The 14,537-nt window shown below is 58.8% G+C and overlaps 2 protein-coding genes across 8 annotated transcripts in view; one reads left to right on the forward strand and one right to left on the reverse strand.

The window, feature by feature from the left end:
* Nucleotides 1-14,537, forward strand: part of DOCK6 (dedicator of cytokinesis 6) — a 42,596-nt gene that overhangs the window by 12,821 nt on the left and 15,238 nt on the right. For 4 of the 7 annotated variants that reach the window (XR_008666904.1, XM_055344738.1, XM_055344742.1 and 1 more), the window contains 17 exons: nucleotides 69-218; nucleotides 1,106-1,186; nucleotides 1,305-1,461; nucleotides 1,642-1,769; nucleotides 1,879-1,972; nucleotides 2,374-2,536; nucleotides 5,604-5,721; nucleotides 5,808-5,878; nucleotides 6,073-6,211; nucleotides 6,302-6,403; nucleotides 7,046-7,132; nucleotides 7,529-7,760; nucleotides 8,039-8,200; nucleotides 8,890-9,053; nucleotides 9,571-9,675; nucleotides 12,006-12,101; nucleotides 13,259-13,399. Coding sequence is in view for 6 of the 7 variants with exons in the window: in XM_055344738.1 (XP_055200713.1) it covers nucleotides 69-218; nucleotides 1,106-1,186; nucleotides 1,305-1,461; nucleotides 1,642-1,769; nucleotides 1,879-1,972; nucleotides 2,374-2,536; nucleotides 5,604-5,721; nucleotides 5,808-5,878; nucleotides 6,073-6,211; nucleotides 6,302-6,403; nucleotides 7,046-7,132; nucleotides 7,529-7,760; nucleotides 8,039-8,200; nucleotides 8,890-9,053; nucleotides 9,571-9,675; nucleotides 12,006-12,101; nucleotides 13,259-13,399 (2,190 nt within the window). In the remaining variant the exon portion in view is untranslated. Of the gene's footprint in view, nucleotides 1-68; nucleotides 219-1,105; nucleotides 1,187-1,304; nucleotides 1,462-1,641; nucleotides 1,770-1,878; nucleotides 1,973-2,373; nucleotides 2,537-5,603; nucleotides 5,722-5,807; nucleotides 5,879-6,072; nucleotides 6,212-6,301; nucleotides 6,404-7,045; nucleotides 7,133-7,528; nucleotides 7,761-8,038; nucleotides 8,201-8,889; nucleotides 9,054-9,570; nucleotides 9,676-11,657; nucleotides 11,751-12,005; nucleotides 12,102-13,258; nucleotides 13,400-14,537 lie in introns of all 7 variants that reach the window. The other 3 variants (XM_055344743.1, XM_055344739.1, XM_055344740.1) reach the window with 3 other exon arrangements.
* ANGPTL8 (angiopoietin like 8) lies at nucleotides 2,667-5,045 on the reverse strand. Its single transcript, XM_055344744.1, has 4 exons — nucleotides 4,002-5,045; nucleotides 3,665-3,826; nucleotides 3,043-3,152; nucleotides 2,667-2,938 (listed from the first exon to the last, which is right to left on the reverse strand). The coding sequence occupies exons 1-4, from the start codon at nucleotides 4,296-4,298 to the stop codon at nucleotides 2,911-2,913; spliced, it is 597 nt and encodes a 198-aa protein (XP_055200719.1). The 5' UTR covers nucleotides 4,299-5,045; the 3' UTR covers nucleotides 2,667-2,910.

A 14,537-nucleotide genomic window follows, 5' to 3' on the forward strand; every position in this document is an offset into this window, starting at 1 on the left:
CCTTCCTCCTTGTTGCAGGGCAGTGGGCTTCCTGGAGGTGGTGGCTCAGCTGCCTTTCGTGTCCCCAGATCTCAGAAAACTTCTACTTTGACCTGAACTCGGACTCCATGAAGGGGCTACTGCGGGCCCATGGCACGCACCCCGCCATCTCCACCCTGGCCCGCTCTGCTATCTTCTCCGTGACATACCCCTCACCTGACATCTTCCTGGTCATCAAGGTGCTGGCTGGGGCTAGGTCAGGGGGTGATAATGGTAAACGTCAGAGGTGTGGTCCCTGCTTTCATGGGAGAGGATGGACATGTCACCAGGAAGGGTGATCAAGTCTGTTGTGAGGGAAACACAATCAGCTGGGCAAGCCCAGAGAAGGCTCCTGACCCAGCCCAGGTGGGGAGAAATCACAGAAGGCTTCCATGGAGAGGTGATGGCTAAGCCAAGCCCCATGACTGGGTACCCTGGGGAGAAACAGTATCCGGGCACATGCAGATGGACATTTAGAATTTTTTTTTTTTAAGTTGAGAGTTTTTCAGTTTATTAGGGGAAGAAAGACCTAGTTGGCACATTTGTGTGAGATTTTCTGTTTTTAGAAATGGGCTCAAATTTTCTTCCCCAAATTTCAATTAGGTTATGCTAATTACACTGAGCACCTTTAGGCAGACAGTGCTCATGGTCAGTAAGGCTATACGGGGATTACTACCTTTAACATAACAGCAGCCTCAGGAGATGGGGGTTGCCATGGCCCCCATTTTACAGATGAGGAAACTGAGGTACAGAATGGGTTGGGGACCTGTTTAGGCTCCCACAGCCCCCAAGTGGTCAGGATAGGGGTCTGGCCTTGCTTGGAGTGGCCTCTGTATATACTAACAAAAATATAAATGTAGAGAAATATGGAGACTCGGGTTCGCAGTGGGTTCAAAGGGTGGGGGAAGGGGCAGCCGGCCAGGCAAGCCAACTGCTAGTGTTCAGTCCTGAGGACAGTGGGAACCATGGGAGGTGTTGGAGGGAGAGCCTTAGTTGGATGGAGTGAGTGGCTGAGGGCCCAGGAGGGGGAATGCGGTGGGAAGTTGGGGTCCCAGGCTGCACCTCACTGGCCCCGCCCGCCCCTCAGCTGGAGAAAGTGTTGCAGCAAGGGGACATCAGCGAGTGCTGCGAGCCCTACATGGTGATGAAGGAGGTGGACACGGCCAAGGTAGGCAAGTGGAGGCTGCGCAGGGTGGTGAAGGGGTCCCCGGGCAGGGCAGGTCCTGGATTCAGTAGGCCTGGAGCACTGAGCGGGTGGGGCATGTGTGTGGGGGGTGTCCCCACAGAACAAAGAGAAGCTGGAGAAGCTGCGCCTGGCGGCCGAGCAGTTCTGCACCCGCCTGGGCCGCTACCGCATGCCCTTCGCCTGGACGGCGGTGCACCTGGCCAACATCGTGAGCAGCGCTGGGCAGCCCGACCGGGACTCCTCGGACTCCGAGGGGGGTGAGGAGGCGGGGCCGACGGCCGGGGCGGGGCCAGAGGGGAAGGGGCGGGGCCGACGGGGAGGGGGAGGGGCGCCCTCTGCTGGCCGGACTGGGTACAAGGTTGAGTCTCCTGGTCCCCTGGCCCTCGCCGCCTTCCTTTCACCTCTGCCCCCTCCATCGCTGTCACTGCCCCCCCTAGAGCGCCGACCTGCCTGGACTGACCGCCGCCGTCGCGGGCCCCAGGATCGGACAGGTAGTGGGGATGACACCTGCAGCTTCTCTGGATTCCGCCCAGCCACGCTAACCGTCACCAACTTCTTTAAGCAGGTGTCAAGGCCGTGGGGCTGGGGGAGGGTTTCCCAGGGACAACCCCTGTTACCCCACTGTGGGCGCACGGGCCTCCGGGACCCAGTTTACATGGGCATGTCCTGTGCAGGAGGCCGAGCGGCTCAGTGATGAGGACCTCTTCAAGTTCCTGGCTGACATGCGACGCCCGTCTTCTCTCCTGCGGCGCCTGCGGCCAGTGACTGGTGCGTGGTGCATCTTGTAAATAAGAGCTGACACTTCATGCAGTCACTCAGCAGACCTACACTGAGTGCCTGCTGTGCCGGGCCCTGGGGACCCAGTGGTGACCCTGACACAAATCCCTGATGTCAGGGGCTGGATGGGAGTCATAGACAAGAAATATAATGCGACAGATCGTGGGTCAAATGGGGGACATGGTAGCAGTGGGGACATGGGTCCGGAGGGTAGAGCTGATCAAATGTGGGGGCAAGATACAGCAGTTGAAGGTGACTTCTGGCCTTAGCACCGGCAGGACAGCCACTAGAGGGCATCATGGAAAAGTCAGAGCCCTGACCCTGCAGCCCAGAGAGGGTGGGGCCGAAGTGGGAGGCTCCCAGGCAGGTGCAACCCTCGCCTCTCTCCTCAGCCCAGCTCAAGATCGACATTTCCCCCGCCCCTGAGAACCCACACTTCTGCCTCTCCCCGGAGCTGCTTCATGTCAAGCCCTACCCAGACCCCAGGGGCCGGCCCACCAAGGAGATCCTGGAGTTCCCTGCCCGTGAGGTCTATGCCCCTCACACCAGCTACAGGTACGGCCCCTCAGGCCCAGCTGGGCACTCGAGTGGAGCGGGGAGGGGGCGGTATTCATGCATCACACAAGGCGAGGTCCCCTTTCTCCCAGACACACGCAGACATCCAGAGTGAGATCCCACTACTCCGCTTTAATGGAGGGGTGTGTACGCATGAAGTGTCCTGTGTCCTGCCTCCACCCCTCCTCGACAGGGGGCCGTGTCCTCTGCCCGTGGCCCCGCCTGCTTCCGTCTCTCCTCTGTGGCCAGGAGCAGGCCCCAGCCAGCACCCTGGCCGACCCCAAGCATGGGCAGCTCCTCCTTGTTTAGGGGCCGCGTGGGGCATGGCCGCATCCCGCAGCGAATGACCGGTCCTCAGTTCCGCCCAGGCAGGCTCAGGCCGGGAGCGCCGCCATGTGGAGTCTGGAAGGGAGATGAGGCTCAGCCAAGGCAGAGGGGCCCCCATCCCGTCGCCCAGCACACCTCCTGTCCGGCAGCCCTGCCCATCCAGCCCCCTCCAGCCTCACCTCTCCTGGATCTGTCGTAGCCGGTGTTGCTGCGCTGCCATCTCCTGTCCCTGTCGCTGCACGTGGCCAGTGAGGGCCCACACGATGTGGCTCTGCTTGTCAGCATGGGCCTGTGGGGTCAGGGCCAGCAACCTCAGCTGGGGCCGACTCCCCTCCCTGTCCCTCTACCCTGCCCAGGGCTGCCTACCCTACCCCCAACTGCTTCTGTATGACCTAACAAGTCACTGCTGCTCTGTGGCCTCAACTTCCCCATCTGTTACATGGCGATGCCATAGGACTTGCTTCTAAGCGTGATATGGATTATTAAGAGGCACAGCAGGGTAGTTATTGGGCGCTCGAGAGGTAATACCAGTTACCCTAATAGTTATTGAGTAACTTCTATATCCCCTGCCCCATGCTGAGTATTTTGTCTGCATTGAGTCCCTGTCTCTGCTCCGAGACATGAATTGTTGCCCTTATTTGCCAACAGGGAAACTGAGGCATGGTAAGGGGCGGGGATTTTGCCCAGTGTCACATAGGCTAGAGGCAATGGCAGGGAGGCTGATTGGAAGATGTCTCTGGGACTCAAGGCTCAGGAGTGAGTTCTTCAGTCTCACCTCCACTAGGGCTGGGAGCCTCTTACCTTTAATGCCTCAAATTCTTGCCGGGCATGGCCCAGCCAGGCGCCCCTCAGCCGGACTTCTAGTCGCTGCATGCTCTCCCGCAGCATCTGCTGTCCCTGGGCCACCTCCCTCAGTGCCTGGGCCGTGGCCGCTGCTTGCAGCTTTAGAGCATCCTCCTCCACCTGATCGATAAATAGTGGGTGTTAGTAGGATGACCAACTTGCCTAGTTTTAGCATGGAAGTCCTGTATTCCAGGGATCCTCCCTCAATCCTGGGCAAACCCAAACAGTTGGTTACCCTAGACGACTCCACTGCAAACTCCTACCCACCCCACGGTGCCCCAACTGCAGTGCCCACCTGCATCTCCAACAGGCTTGTGCGTAGCTCCTGGGCTGCATCCCGGCCCCGGCTGACCTCCTGCCCCAGAAGCCCCAGTACGTGGCCGTAGAGTCCCAGGCTGTGCCCAGCCTTTGTCAGCCGTGCCTCTGTGGCCCTGTACACGCCATTGAGGGCCTGACCCAGCTGCAGAGCCCCATGGAAGAGGAGGGTCAGCTCCTCCTGTTTTGCCGGCTCCAGGCCCCCCACGGGAGCTGCAGAGGCAGGCCGGGCCACCGTTGCCAGGACGCACAGTAGGCACAGTGCGAGCTTGGGCATGGCTGAGGCTCTGAGGGTGCGGCTTCGGCGCCACCGCCACCAGCTTTTATGTCCCAGCACCCCGTTAACCCCCGGTCAATCGTTAACTGGCCAGCTGGGCAACCCGTGTTGTGCAAGGGCCTGGCGGTGGTGAGACAGTTGCATCAGGCGAATGTCTGGCTAGGCCACGCTGAGATCACGCTGACTGGGGCTTGGGGCCAGATGTGGACTGGGAGGCACTGGGAGAGGACAGGCCTGGACCCCACTGGGGGAACCTGAAGCTTGGAGCCTCAGTTTCCCCACCAGTGGAAGGGATAACAGCAGTAACAGGCATGGTAACGACAGTAGTAGTGATAGTGAGCGTCTTCGCGCCAATCGTTCACCTGGCCATGCTTCAGGGCCCTGACGGTAGCTGGCTTCCCATGACCTTCCCACAAGCCCATGATGTTGGGGTCTGTGCTGGCCTGCTTGACGCCTGGGGGAGCAGGTGCAGGTGGCAGAGACTCTCCCAAGGCCATACAGCCTGACCTGAAGGACCCGAGGGTGCCCTGGATCGGCGCTAACTGCCATTTCTGCTCCTTGGATGACTGGGCAAGTGCCTCTATTTCCCCTACCTGTAGAACAGAAGGGACATTCATCCCCCTTCTTCGGCTGCTTGGAGAAATAAATGAGTTGTTTCACACTGAGCATTTAGAACAGAGCTGGGCACACAGTGGGTGCCCTAGGAATGTTCGGTACGATCCTTGTCGCTCTGGTTGCTTATCGTTATTGGTATTGTTATGAACGCTTGGCTGCCCCCATTTTACAGATAGAGAGACTGAAGCCCAGAAGGAGGTTGGGGCTTGCAGAGTCACCCCAGGAGAGAGAGGCAGAACTCAGACTTTAGCCCAGCCCCACTTCTGATTCTGGCCTCAGTTTCTCCAGCTGGGAGACAGGCCTCATGACTCTAGTGGGTTCTCCTGGGGGAAGGGCAGGTCAGCCCAGGCGGAGCTCAGGCCTGACTGCTGGCCACCTGGGCTACCTTCTTGGAAGCCCGACCCCGAGCACCCGTCTGTCCCCACTTGGCACCTCCCCATGCCTTCTATGTGCCCCTGAAGTTGCTCTGCGTTCCTACCCTCTGCTGTGCCTTCTTCCCACCTATGCCCTGAGGGTGCCTCTCTGCCCCCACTCTGTCAGTGACACCTCCCTCCTGGTGCCCCTAATTGCTCTCTCCATACCCCACCCTCGGTGCCCAGCGGCATGGCCATTGCCCCCCTGTGTCCCAGGCCAGGATTGTGCCAGCAGCCCAGCCTCTTCTGTCCCTCTGATGCCCCCCTGTCCCCGCAGGAACCTGCTGTACGTCTACCCACACTGCCTTAACTTCAGTAGCCGCCAGGGCTCCGTGCGCAACCTCACTGTGCGAGTGCAGTACATGGCCGGCGAGGACCCCAGCCAGGCCCTGCCGGTCAGTGGCCAGGCCTGGGGGAGAAGAGGGGGGTATCCCGGGGGGGGGTGTCCCAGGTGGGTCCCTCATGCACACCCTCCCCCCAGGTCATCTTTGGCAAATCCAGCTGCAGTGAATTCACGCGGGAGGCCTTCACACCAGTGGTCTACCACAACAAGTATGTGGGGACGTGATAGAGAGACAGGGCGGCGATGGGGACATGAGGGGACAACACAAGGGAAGGAGGCTACCTCCTAATGGGGGAACATGAGGCAGAGAGCAGACAGGGCCAGACAGCCTTGGGGAATCCCTTGCGAGAGGGGGTGGGGATGGCAAGGGGGCATCCCAGCCCCCAGCAGAGCCCCCTGCCAGGTCCCCAGAGTTCTACGAGGAGTTCAAGCTGCGTCTTCCAGCCTGTGTGACCGAGAACCACCACCTGCTGTTCACCTTCTACCATGTGAGCTGCCAGCCCCGGCCAGGCACAGCGCTGGAGACTCCCGTGGGCTTTACTGTGAGAGCCCTGCCAGCCCCGTCCCCTCCCCGCACCCCAGCCCTGCTGACCCCTCTCTGGCCCCATCCCTGACCCCCAGCCTCTCCCCAGTGGATCCCACTGCTGCAGCATGGCCGCCTGAGGACCGGCCCCTTCTGCCTCCCTGTGTCCGTGGACCAGCTCCCGCCCAGCTACTCTGTGCTCACACCGGACGTATGTGTGCTGGCCCCCTGCCTCTCCTCCCGAGGCCTTGTCCCCTGATGACACTGCCCAGGCTCATGGCCCCTCATCCATGCCCTGCCTTCCTTCCCATCAATACCCCTGGGAGCTTTTTAGTCCTGTGTTGGGGCCGCCCCATCATCCCCGTTACTGCTTGTCTGTGTCCTGCTGACCCATGTGTCCCTCTCTGTCCCCCGCTGTCTTTCTGCTCCAGGCCCCCATTAGCAGTCCTGCCTGCCTCCTTGACCACACATGATCCCTTCCCCTGTAGCTCTTCCAAGGGCCCATCACCCCCATTAATGCTGTCACCCTCCCGCTTACTCCCTTGAGCTGCCATTAATGCCCCGTGGACCTCAAGTTCTCCCATCATGCTCCTTCCTGACCCATTCCCCTTGGTAATGTTCGCCCCAGGCCTCCTCTGTTCTCTGCTCCTCCGTTAGGACCCCGGGCTTCCAGCCTGCCCCGGGGGCTCCCCACCCACGGTACTCCCTCCTGTCCGCGCCTCCCTGGGCTGGTGCCCTGCTGCTCCCTGAGGTTGGGCTGTGCACCACCCACGGTGTTGCAAGTGGCTGGGGCTGGTGGCCTGATCGGCGCGGGAGGGCTGCCCGGTGCCCACCTGCTGTGTCGCTCCCGCAGGTGGCGCTGCCGGGCATGCGCTGGGTGGACGGCCACAAGGGCGTGTTCAGCGTGGAGCTCACTGCTGTGTCCTCTGTGCACCCCCAGGTAGGGGGCGGGGGAACCCAGGAGTCCGGCCCCGGGGTTGAGCAACAGTTCCCACTGGCCAGGGTGGCCTGGCCTCAGGCCACGGATGTGACTTGGGTCAGCCAGGCCAGGCTCCCAGGGAAGCTGCTGACTCAGGCAGGGGTGGCCCTACCAGTGGCCATCCCAGCTGGGGGCTTTGGCCCTTTGCATGATCTCTCCTTGCCGCTTCTGTGGTCACTCCCCCTCTCTCTTCCATCCAACTACCAGCTCATCCCTTGTCTCATTTTTAGTCCATTCATTGATCCCTGGCCTTGGTTTTCTGCCCATGGAGCACTCCCCATCTGCACCCCCAGGGTCTTTCCAGCCATGGAACCCTGGCCCCACCCTGCTCACCCCAGGCAACTCCCCCACCCCCAGGACCCTCATTTGGACAAGTTCTTCACCCTGGTGCATGTCCTGGAGGAGGGGGCCTTCCCATTCCGCCTCAAGGACACCGTGCTGAGTGAGGGTACCGTGGAGCAGGAGCTGCGGGCCAGCCTAGCAGCCCTGCGCCTCGCCAGCCCCGAGCCACTTGTTGCCTTCTCCCACCACGTGCTGGACAAGCTCGTACGTCTAGTTGTGCGGCCTCCAATCATTGGCGGCCAGATTGGTGAGCAGGCACAGCCTGAGACCTGTTTACCCATCTGAGAAGCGCCCCTCAGCGCCCCCCCCCCCCCGTCCTGGGTGACCTCCTAGAGTCCACTTATCTTTCTGGCCTCGATCCTTTCTGAAAAATGGCTCCCAACCCCCTGGGCCCAGAGCAGGTGTGCTGTGACCTTTTGGTTGGCCACATACACAACCCCTTGGAGAGGTGGCAGCAGATAGGAGGTTCCTTGGGGAGGGAGAAGGCCCTGGGCTTTGGCACTTGACCTCTGCTCTGTCCGGCAGTGAACTTAGGTCGTGGGGCCTTTGAAGCAATGGCCCATGTAGTCAGCCTTGTCCACCGGAGTCTGGAGGCTGCCCAGGACTCCCGTGGTCACTGCCCGCTGCTGGCTGCCTATGTCTACTATGCCTTCCGACTGCCTGGCACTGAGCCCACCTTCCCAAGTGGTAAGTGTTGGTGGGAGGCTCTGGGGGACAGGACGTATCTGGGAGGAGAGCATCCCAGCCAGCGGAATGGCATATGCAAAGGCCCAGAGGCCATACAGACCTTGGCTGGTTTGAGCAACTGGCAAGAATGAGAGTTTTTGTTCACTCCTCCCCTCACCGCCAGGGATGTGGTCTTTGTTGCTTGACTGGTGGGCGGTTCAGCCTATCAACAAGCATCTGCAGTAGGCTGAGAGCAAGAGACTCAGCTGGACTGCCCAAGTTTGAATCCCAGCTCTGCCTCCTACAAACTCTGTGACCCTGGGCAAGTGACTTCACATCTCTGGGTCCATTTTCCATTAGTGAGACAAGGATAATAATGGTCATTGCCGCACAGGGGTGCTGGTGATAGTAAATGAACTAGTAATCCATACAACAGGCTTGGGACAGTTAGCGCTCAATACAGTTGGATTCTCTTTTATTTGCTAAGCAATTAATACTAAGCACTAACTCCTCTGGGCACTTACTATGTGCCAGGCTCTGTTCTTGGGGTTTGTCAGTCTCCCCCAAATCACTATAAGCAGCAGCCATTAGCATGCCCGTCTTTATAGGCAAAGAGCCGTGGAGGCTCAGAGACAGAAAGTGACTTTTCAAAGGACAGCAGTGACTTTATGGAAGGGGCAGGGGGCTGACCATCTTGCCTCCATCCTCAGGGTCCCCTCCGGTGGCGGTACAGCCGGCCACGCTGGCCCGTGGCCCTGGCCGCCCTGCAAGCCTCTACCTGGCCCGCTCTAAGAGCATCAGCAGCAGCAACCCCGACCTGGCCGTGGCCCCGGGCTCTGTGGACGACGAGGTCTCCCGCATCCTGGCCAGCAAGGTAGGGCGAGGGAGCCCTGGGGTCTCTAGCCATGGCTGCTGGGTGGGCGGGTGAAGGATCTCACTGTTGACAGAGGACAGGAAGTGCCGGACAGCAGCATGGACAGAAGCTGACTCTGGGCAGCAGGGCTGGTCTGTGGCTGTCACAGCTTGGGAGCAGTGACTCAGACTTTGCCCTGGGCTCCGCACTCCAAGGCCAACCCAAGGATGGGTGGCTGGAGGTTGGCCTGGTTGAAAAAAAGCACTCTGTACACAGTGGCGCAGGTGCGTCTGTGCACGAATACACACAGGTGCATATACTCACGTACCCCATGCATGAAGGTGCACGGGGCACATACGTACGTGCACTCCCTGTACGGACGCCCACGGGAGCATAGACTCACGGACCCCGTGCACCTGTGTGCACGTGCCTTGGCCAGGGTCGCGTGGGGGTCCTGGGCAGTGCTCACGCTTGGTGTTCCGTGCTCTCCTCCCTGCCTTCTGCCCACGGACTCTACCACTTCCCCGTGTGTCTCCAGGGTATCGACCGCTCACACTCCTGGGTGAATTCTGCTTATGCTCCAGGAGGCAGCAAGGCTGTGCTGCGACGGGCACCCCCTTATTGCGGGGCCGACCCCAGACAGGTGCCCTCCCTACTTGTCCCTGCACGTGTGTGACCCCAACTCGGCATGAGCTCCTCCCACCTTCCTGGCTGTGGCCCACTAACCTCTGGGAGCTGCCTGAAGGAGGCAGCAGACCCCTCCTGCCTTTGTTTAGGGGCTGTGGAGTCAGGGTTGTAGGCACAGCCTTTTGCTGCCATACAGACTACAGCCTCAGGCAGAGACAGAAGGATGCAAATAGCATGCAAATGATATGCAAACCAAGCCCCTGTAACCTCACTGCCTCGCATGGCCTGTTTCTCTTCCTTTAATCCACTCTGTTCTGGAGACTCTCAACTGTCCCCTTGACATAGCGACCCTAATCATGCCACAGGGCCGGGACTGACCCCCGGGCTCTCCCATCCTATTTCAGGCAGGCTGACTCTGTGGGCAGCCCCCTTTACCCTCGGCCCCTTCCCAGGGATCTGGTGTGGGGAGGGGCTTTGCCCTCAGACAGACCTGGGTCCGAGTTCTCTGCTACCACTACCGGCTCACCCTGTGCCCCAGGCTCTGAGTTTTCACATGTGGTAAAGACTCAAAGCAAAGTGTTTAGCGCAGTGGTCCCGAACCTGGGAACGCGTTAGGGCATGAGGGGCAGACTTTCTTGGGATAGATTTCACTCAGCCTGGCCTCTGAGCTGACAGGTAGCCTATCTCCCAGATAGGCACTGATTGAACGAACACAGGAGTATGTAAGTGCAGGGTATAAAAAAGCCTGAAAAGACACAAACAGAAATGAGGCCACCAGCCTCCTCTGGGTGGCCTGGGTGGGGGGGAGGGAGGCTCTCCAGGGAGATGGCTTTTCTGCTGGGACCTGAAGAGTGAGACAGAGCCAGCCAGGGAAGGGTAGGTGTTCCAGGTAGAGAGATAGGCATGTGCAAAGGTTGGGACTGAGCTCAGAGTCCCCTGAGGTACTGAAAGGAGGCCACCCGTGTGGTTTCCCTATACACCTTATTCCAGCTCCGTGAAAGCCCTGAAGGCAGGCCCGAGGACTGTTAGCAGCAGGGGACCTTTTGGACAGTCTTCTCCTGAGATGGCTGGAAATCTGGGTTCATGGGTCCTGCCCCTCCACCCCCGGTATCTTTAAAAGGGCCTCCCCCAATGTCCTCACTCTCTAAGGTGTCAGCTGGGTCTCGAGCACCTAGCAGGGGACAAGGTAGGGGGAGGGTGGGCATTCTAGGCAGGAGGTGACACTGAGGCTGGCTTTTGCTGTGGGTGGCCTATCTGGTATGTGCCAAGGAGCCAGGGCCCTGCTGAGACTGTGGGAAGCGGGGGTCCCTTGAGCACCGAGGCCTGGGCAGGTTCCATGGGTCAGGCCAGCTCCATCTTTGGGCCTCCTCTCCTTGCCAGCAGCCTCACCTCCTGACCAGCAAAGGAGGAGCGGGGAGTGGATGGAATGTGGGTCCCCACCCCATTTCACAGATGGGGGCATGGAGGCCAGCAAGGCTGCAAGCAAGGCTGGAACAGGGTTAGGCCTGGAACCTGGGGCTCTCGGCTGCTCCTGCTGCATCTTATCAGCATCTCCTCTCACCTCCGTCCTGTCTCTTTCTCTCTCTCTACCCTCTATACTCTGCTCCCCTGTCTCTGCTTCCTCCTCCACCTCATTGCTCTCCTCCATCCACCCCGACCTCATGACCTCACGGACTCTCTCCCCTTCTCTGCCCTCACCCTCCCTCTTCACCATGTCCACCCTCCCACCCTCACCTCTGCATCTTGTCAACGGGCTCCTGTGCCCATTCTCACCTTTTCTGTCTACCCTGCTGGGCACCCCTTTCCTCTTTGTTATGCTTTTCATCCCCCCTCCATCACATCTTTATTATCTCTGCTCTCTCATCCATGGCCCGGTGGCCTATCCACACCGGCACATCTGTCCCCCATCCATACCAATCATCTCCTCCCTGTCCATACCACCGGCAACCTCACTAACCCCCCTCGCCATCCCATCCTCTTCACCTCATCCCATCCTAGGCCATCGATTGCAGCTCTAGCCGAATTTCTTCCTACCTCGAGGGCTCCTCCTTGGCCCCACCAGCCACCCAGCCGAGACCCACTGTGCAGAAGGTAGTGGGACGCAGGGGGGTGGGTGACACAGTGTTGGCCCTGGAGCTCCTGTCTCCCCCGAAGCCCGGCAGGGTTTAGAGGGCCCAGGGAAAGGGCATGCTGATTCTTGCTCCCTCTCCTCCTGCATGGTCTCCGGCTGCACTAACCCCAAGCCATCCAGCTGCATCCAACCCCCGATATGCCCTCCAGAGGAGGGAACAGGGGGAGGCATGGGGGGGGACTCCTCAGTTCTGTGACCCTTGCCTCTACCCGCAGCTGCTGCACGAGGAGCTGGCTCTGCAGTGGGTGGTCAGTAGCAGTGCCGTGCGGGAGGCCGTCCTGCAGCACGCCTGGTTCTTCTTTCAGCTCATGGTGAGACACCCTCCTCCCTGCTTGAGAGCACGTGCTGCCCAGGGGAGATCCTCTCCTCGGGGAGAGAAGCTCCCTGAGATTGTACCTGAGATCCCTGAGAAATGATCCTAAGAGACACCCCCCTGTAGAGAGATAAGACACAGGTAAGGGGATCTCTCCCTGGAGAGAGGCCCCCTGAAACTTACCTGAAACTCCCTTCACAGAGAGAAGACCCCCCCCACCTTCCCTAGGAGATTATAGAGACCATTGAGAGACCCTCTAACCAGTGAGGAGCCCCCTCCCTCTCGAGCTATACCCAGAGAGAAAGAGCATCCCTGTGCTCAGACTTCAGACCTCTGTACCAAACTCTTCCACAGGTGCCTCGAAGGATCACTGGTAGATACGACCCCCCCAGTCTGGTGGCGCCATCAAACCCCACCCAGGGGTCCCTCAGATCCCACTCCTGGGGCCCTACCTTCTGGCATACCCACATAGTTAGATCCAGGAGACCTCCTCCAGCCCCTCTCAGGCTCCCTCAGCCTCCCCACCCCTGCACCCTGCTAGGACCCGCTCAGACTCTGCCCACGGCCAGCTCAAGCCTTGTGTTGAGTCAGGGCTCCAGTGGTGGCTCAGTTGGTTAAGTGTCTTCCTTCAGCTCAGGTCATGAATCCCAGGGTCCTAGGATTGAGCTCTGCTTTGGACTCTGCTCAGTGGGGAGTCTGCTTTTCCCTTTCCCTCTGCCCCTCCCCCCGGCTCGTGCTCACTCATTTGCTCGCTCTCTCTCAAAATAAATAAATAAATAATTTTTTAGAGATTTTATTTCTTTTTTCATGAGAGACACAGAGAGAGAGGTAGAGACACAGGTAGAGGGAGAAGCAGGTTCCCTGTAGGGAGCCTAATGAAGGACTCGATCCCAGGATCCCCGGGATCATGACCTGAGCTGAAGGCAGGCATTCAATCACTGAGCCACCCAGGTACCCTAAATAAATAAAATCTTAAAAAAAAGAAAAAAGAGTTGGGTCTCAGTCCATACCCAGAACCCATTATGCTCACCTCTAGCCCATGTGCTTTGCTACTAGAGCACTGCTCACAACCTCTCAGGCCCTGCCCCTTCTGGTGAACGCCCCTGATCAGTCCCTCAGGCCCCACTTCATTCTCACCCCACCCCCCACCCCCAGGTGAAAAGCATGGCGCTGCACCTGCTTCTGGGCCAGCGACTGGACACACCCCGTAAGCTTCGCTTCCCTGGCCGCTTCTTGGATGACATCATGGCCCTTGTGAGCTCCGTGGGCCTGGAGGTCATCACCCGGGTATACAAGGTGTGCGGGAAAGGGACTCAATGGGTGGGGTCTGAGAGAGGACATAGAGCCAGCCAGGTGAGGGCACCATGTACCTCCTTGGCCAGATCAGTCTGTTCACTCAGCATCTATTTCTTGAGCACTAACTGTGTGCACAGTCCCGTGCTGGTTGGTAGACAGCAGTGAACAAAACAGATCCAAATCCATGCTTTTTGGAGCTGACTTTGCGAGGAGACTTGAAGGAGTAGAAAGAGCAAGAGCATTCTGTGCCATGGAAGGGCCTTCTGGGCAGTGGGAACAGCAAGCACAAAGGCCCTGAGGTAGGACCATGCTTGGGCTGGTAGAGCAGTTAGGAGGTAAGTATGGCTGGAGTGGAGTGAGCAAAGGTGGGAATGGGAGTTGATGGGGATGAGGAGGTGGACAGAACAGATCCATTAGCCTTTAGCACAGTGCCAAGTACAGTAAGTGCTCAAGAAATGGACATTAATGTTCTGAGACCTTGATCGTTGATTGTGCAGGTCCTAGATCACTAATTCCAGTGTTCACAGGAGCTAGGCAGGCAATAATAATAATGATAATAGTAATAATATTGAGCATTTGTTGAGCACCTACTGTGTATCCTAAACACATTAGATGGATCATATATTAAATTCTCCCAAACACCCCCATGGAGTTGTCTCCATCTTACTGGTGGGGAAACCAAGGCAGAGAATGACCAGGTAACAACCTGACACTGCACCACTGAGAAAGGGCAGAATGGGGATTTGAACCGAAGCCACCAGCTCCAGAGCCCACACCCTTACCAACCTGGGAGGAGTGGGACTTATGGTGGCTTATACTGGGGGACATGTATCCATTGGCTATGGCCAGAATGCTTGATTTTTAAGGAGAAATGGGACTTCTGAATTTGATAGCAACTTTCCAGATTTTTGAAATGCTGGCCCAACCCAAGTCAACCCTTGTGCAATCTCCCATGACCTCTGGGCTGGGCTCAAAGTTCTCGACCTTGTTCCACTGGAGCCTCCCCAACGACTGATATTCCCAGGGTCTGACCCGGATTGTGAGGAAAGCACCGTCAGAATGGGCCATAGGGAAAAACAATGCCCTTGAGAATCAGCATCGTCAAAGCTGCTAGGGGATCCCTGGGTGGCGCAGTGGT

This window comes from Nyctereutes procyonoides, unplaced genomic scaffold, assembly GCF_905146905.1.
Source record: "Nyctereutes procyonoides isolate TBG_1078 unplaced genomic scaffold, NYPRO_anot_genome, whole genome shotgun sequence".
Lineage (NCBI taxonomy): Eukaryota > Metazoa > Chordata > Mammalia > Carnivora > Canidae > Nyctereutes > Nyctereutes procyonoides.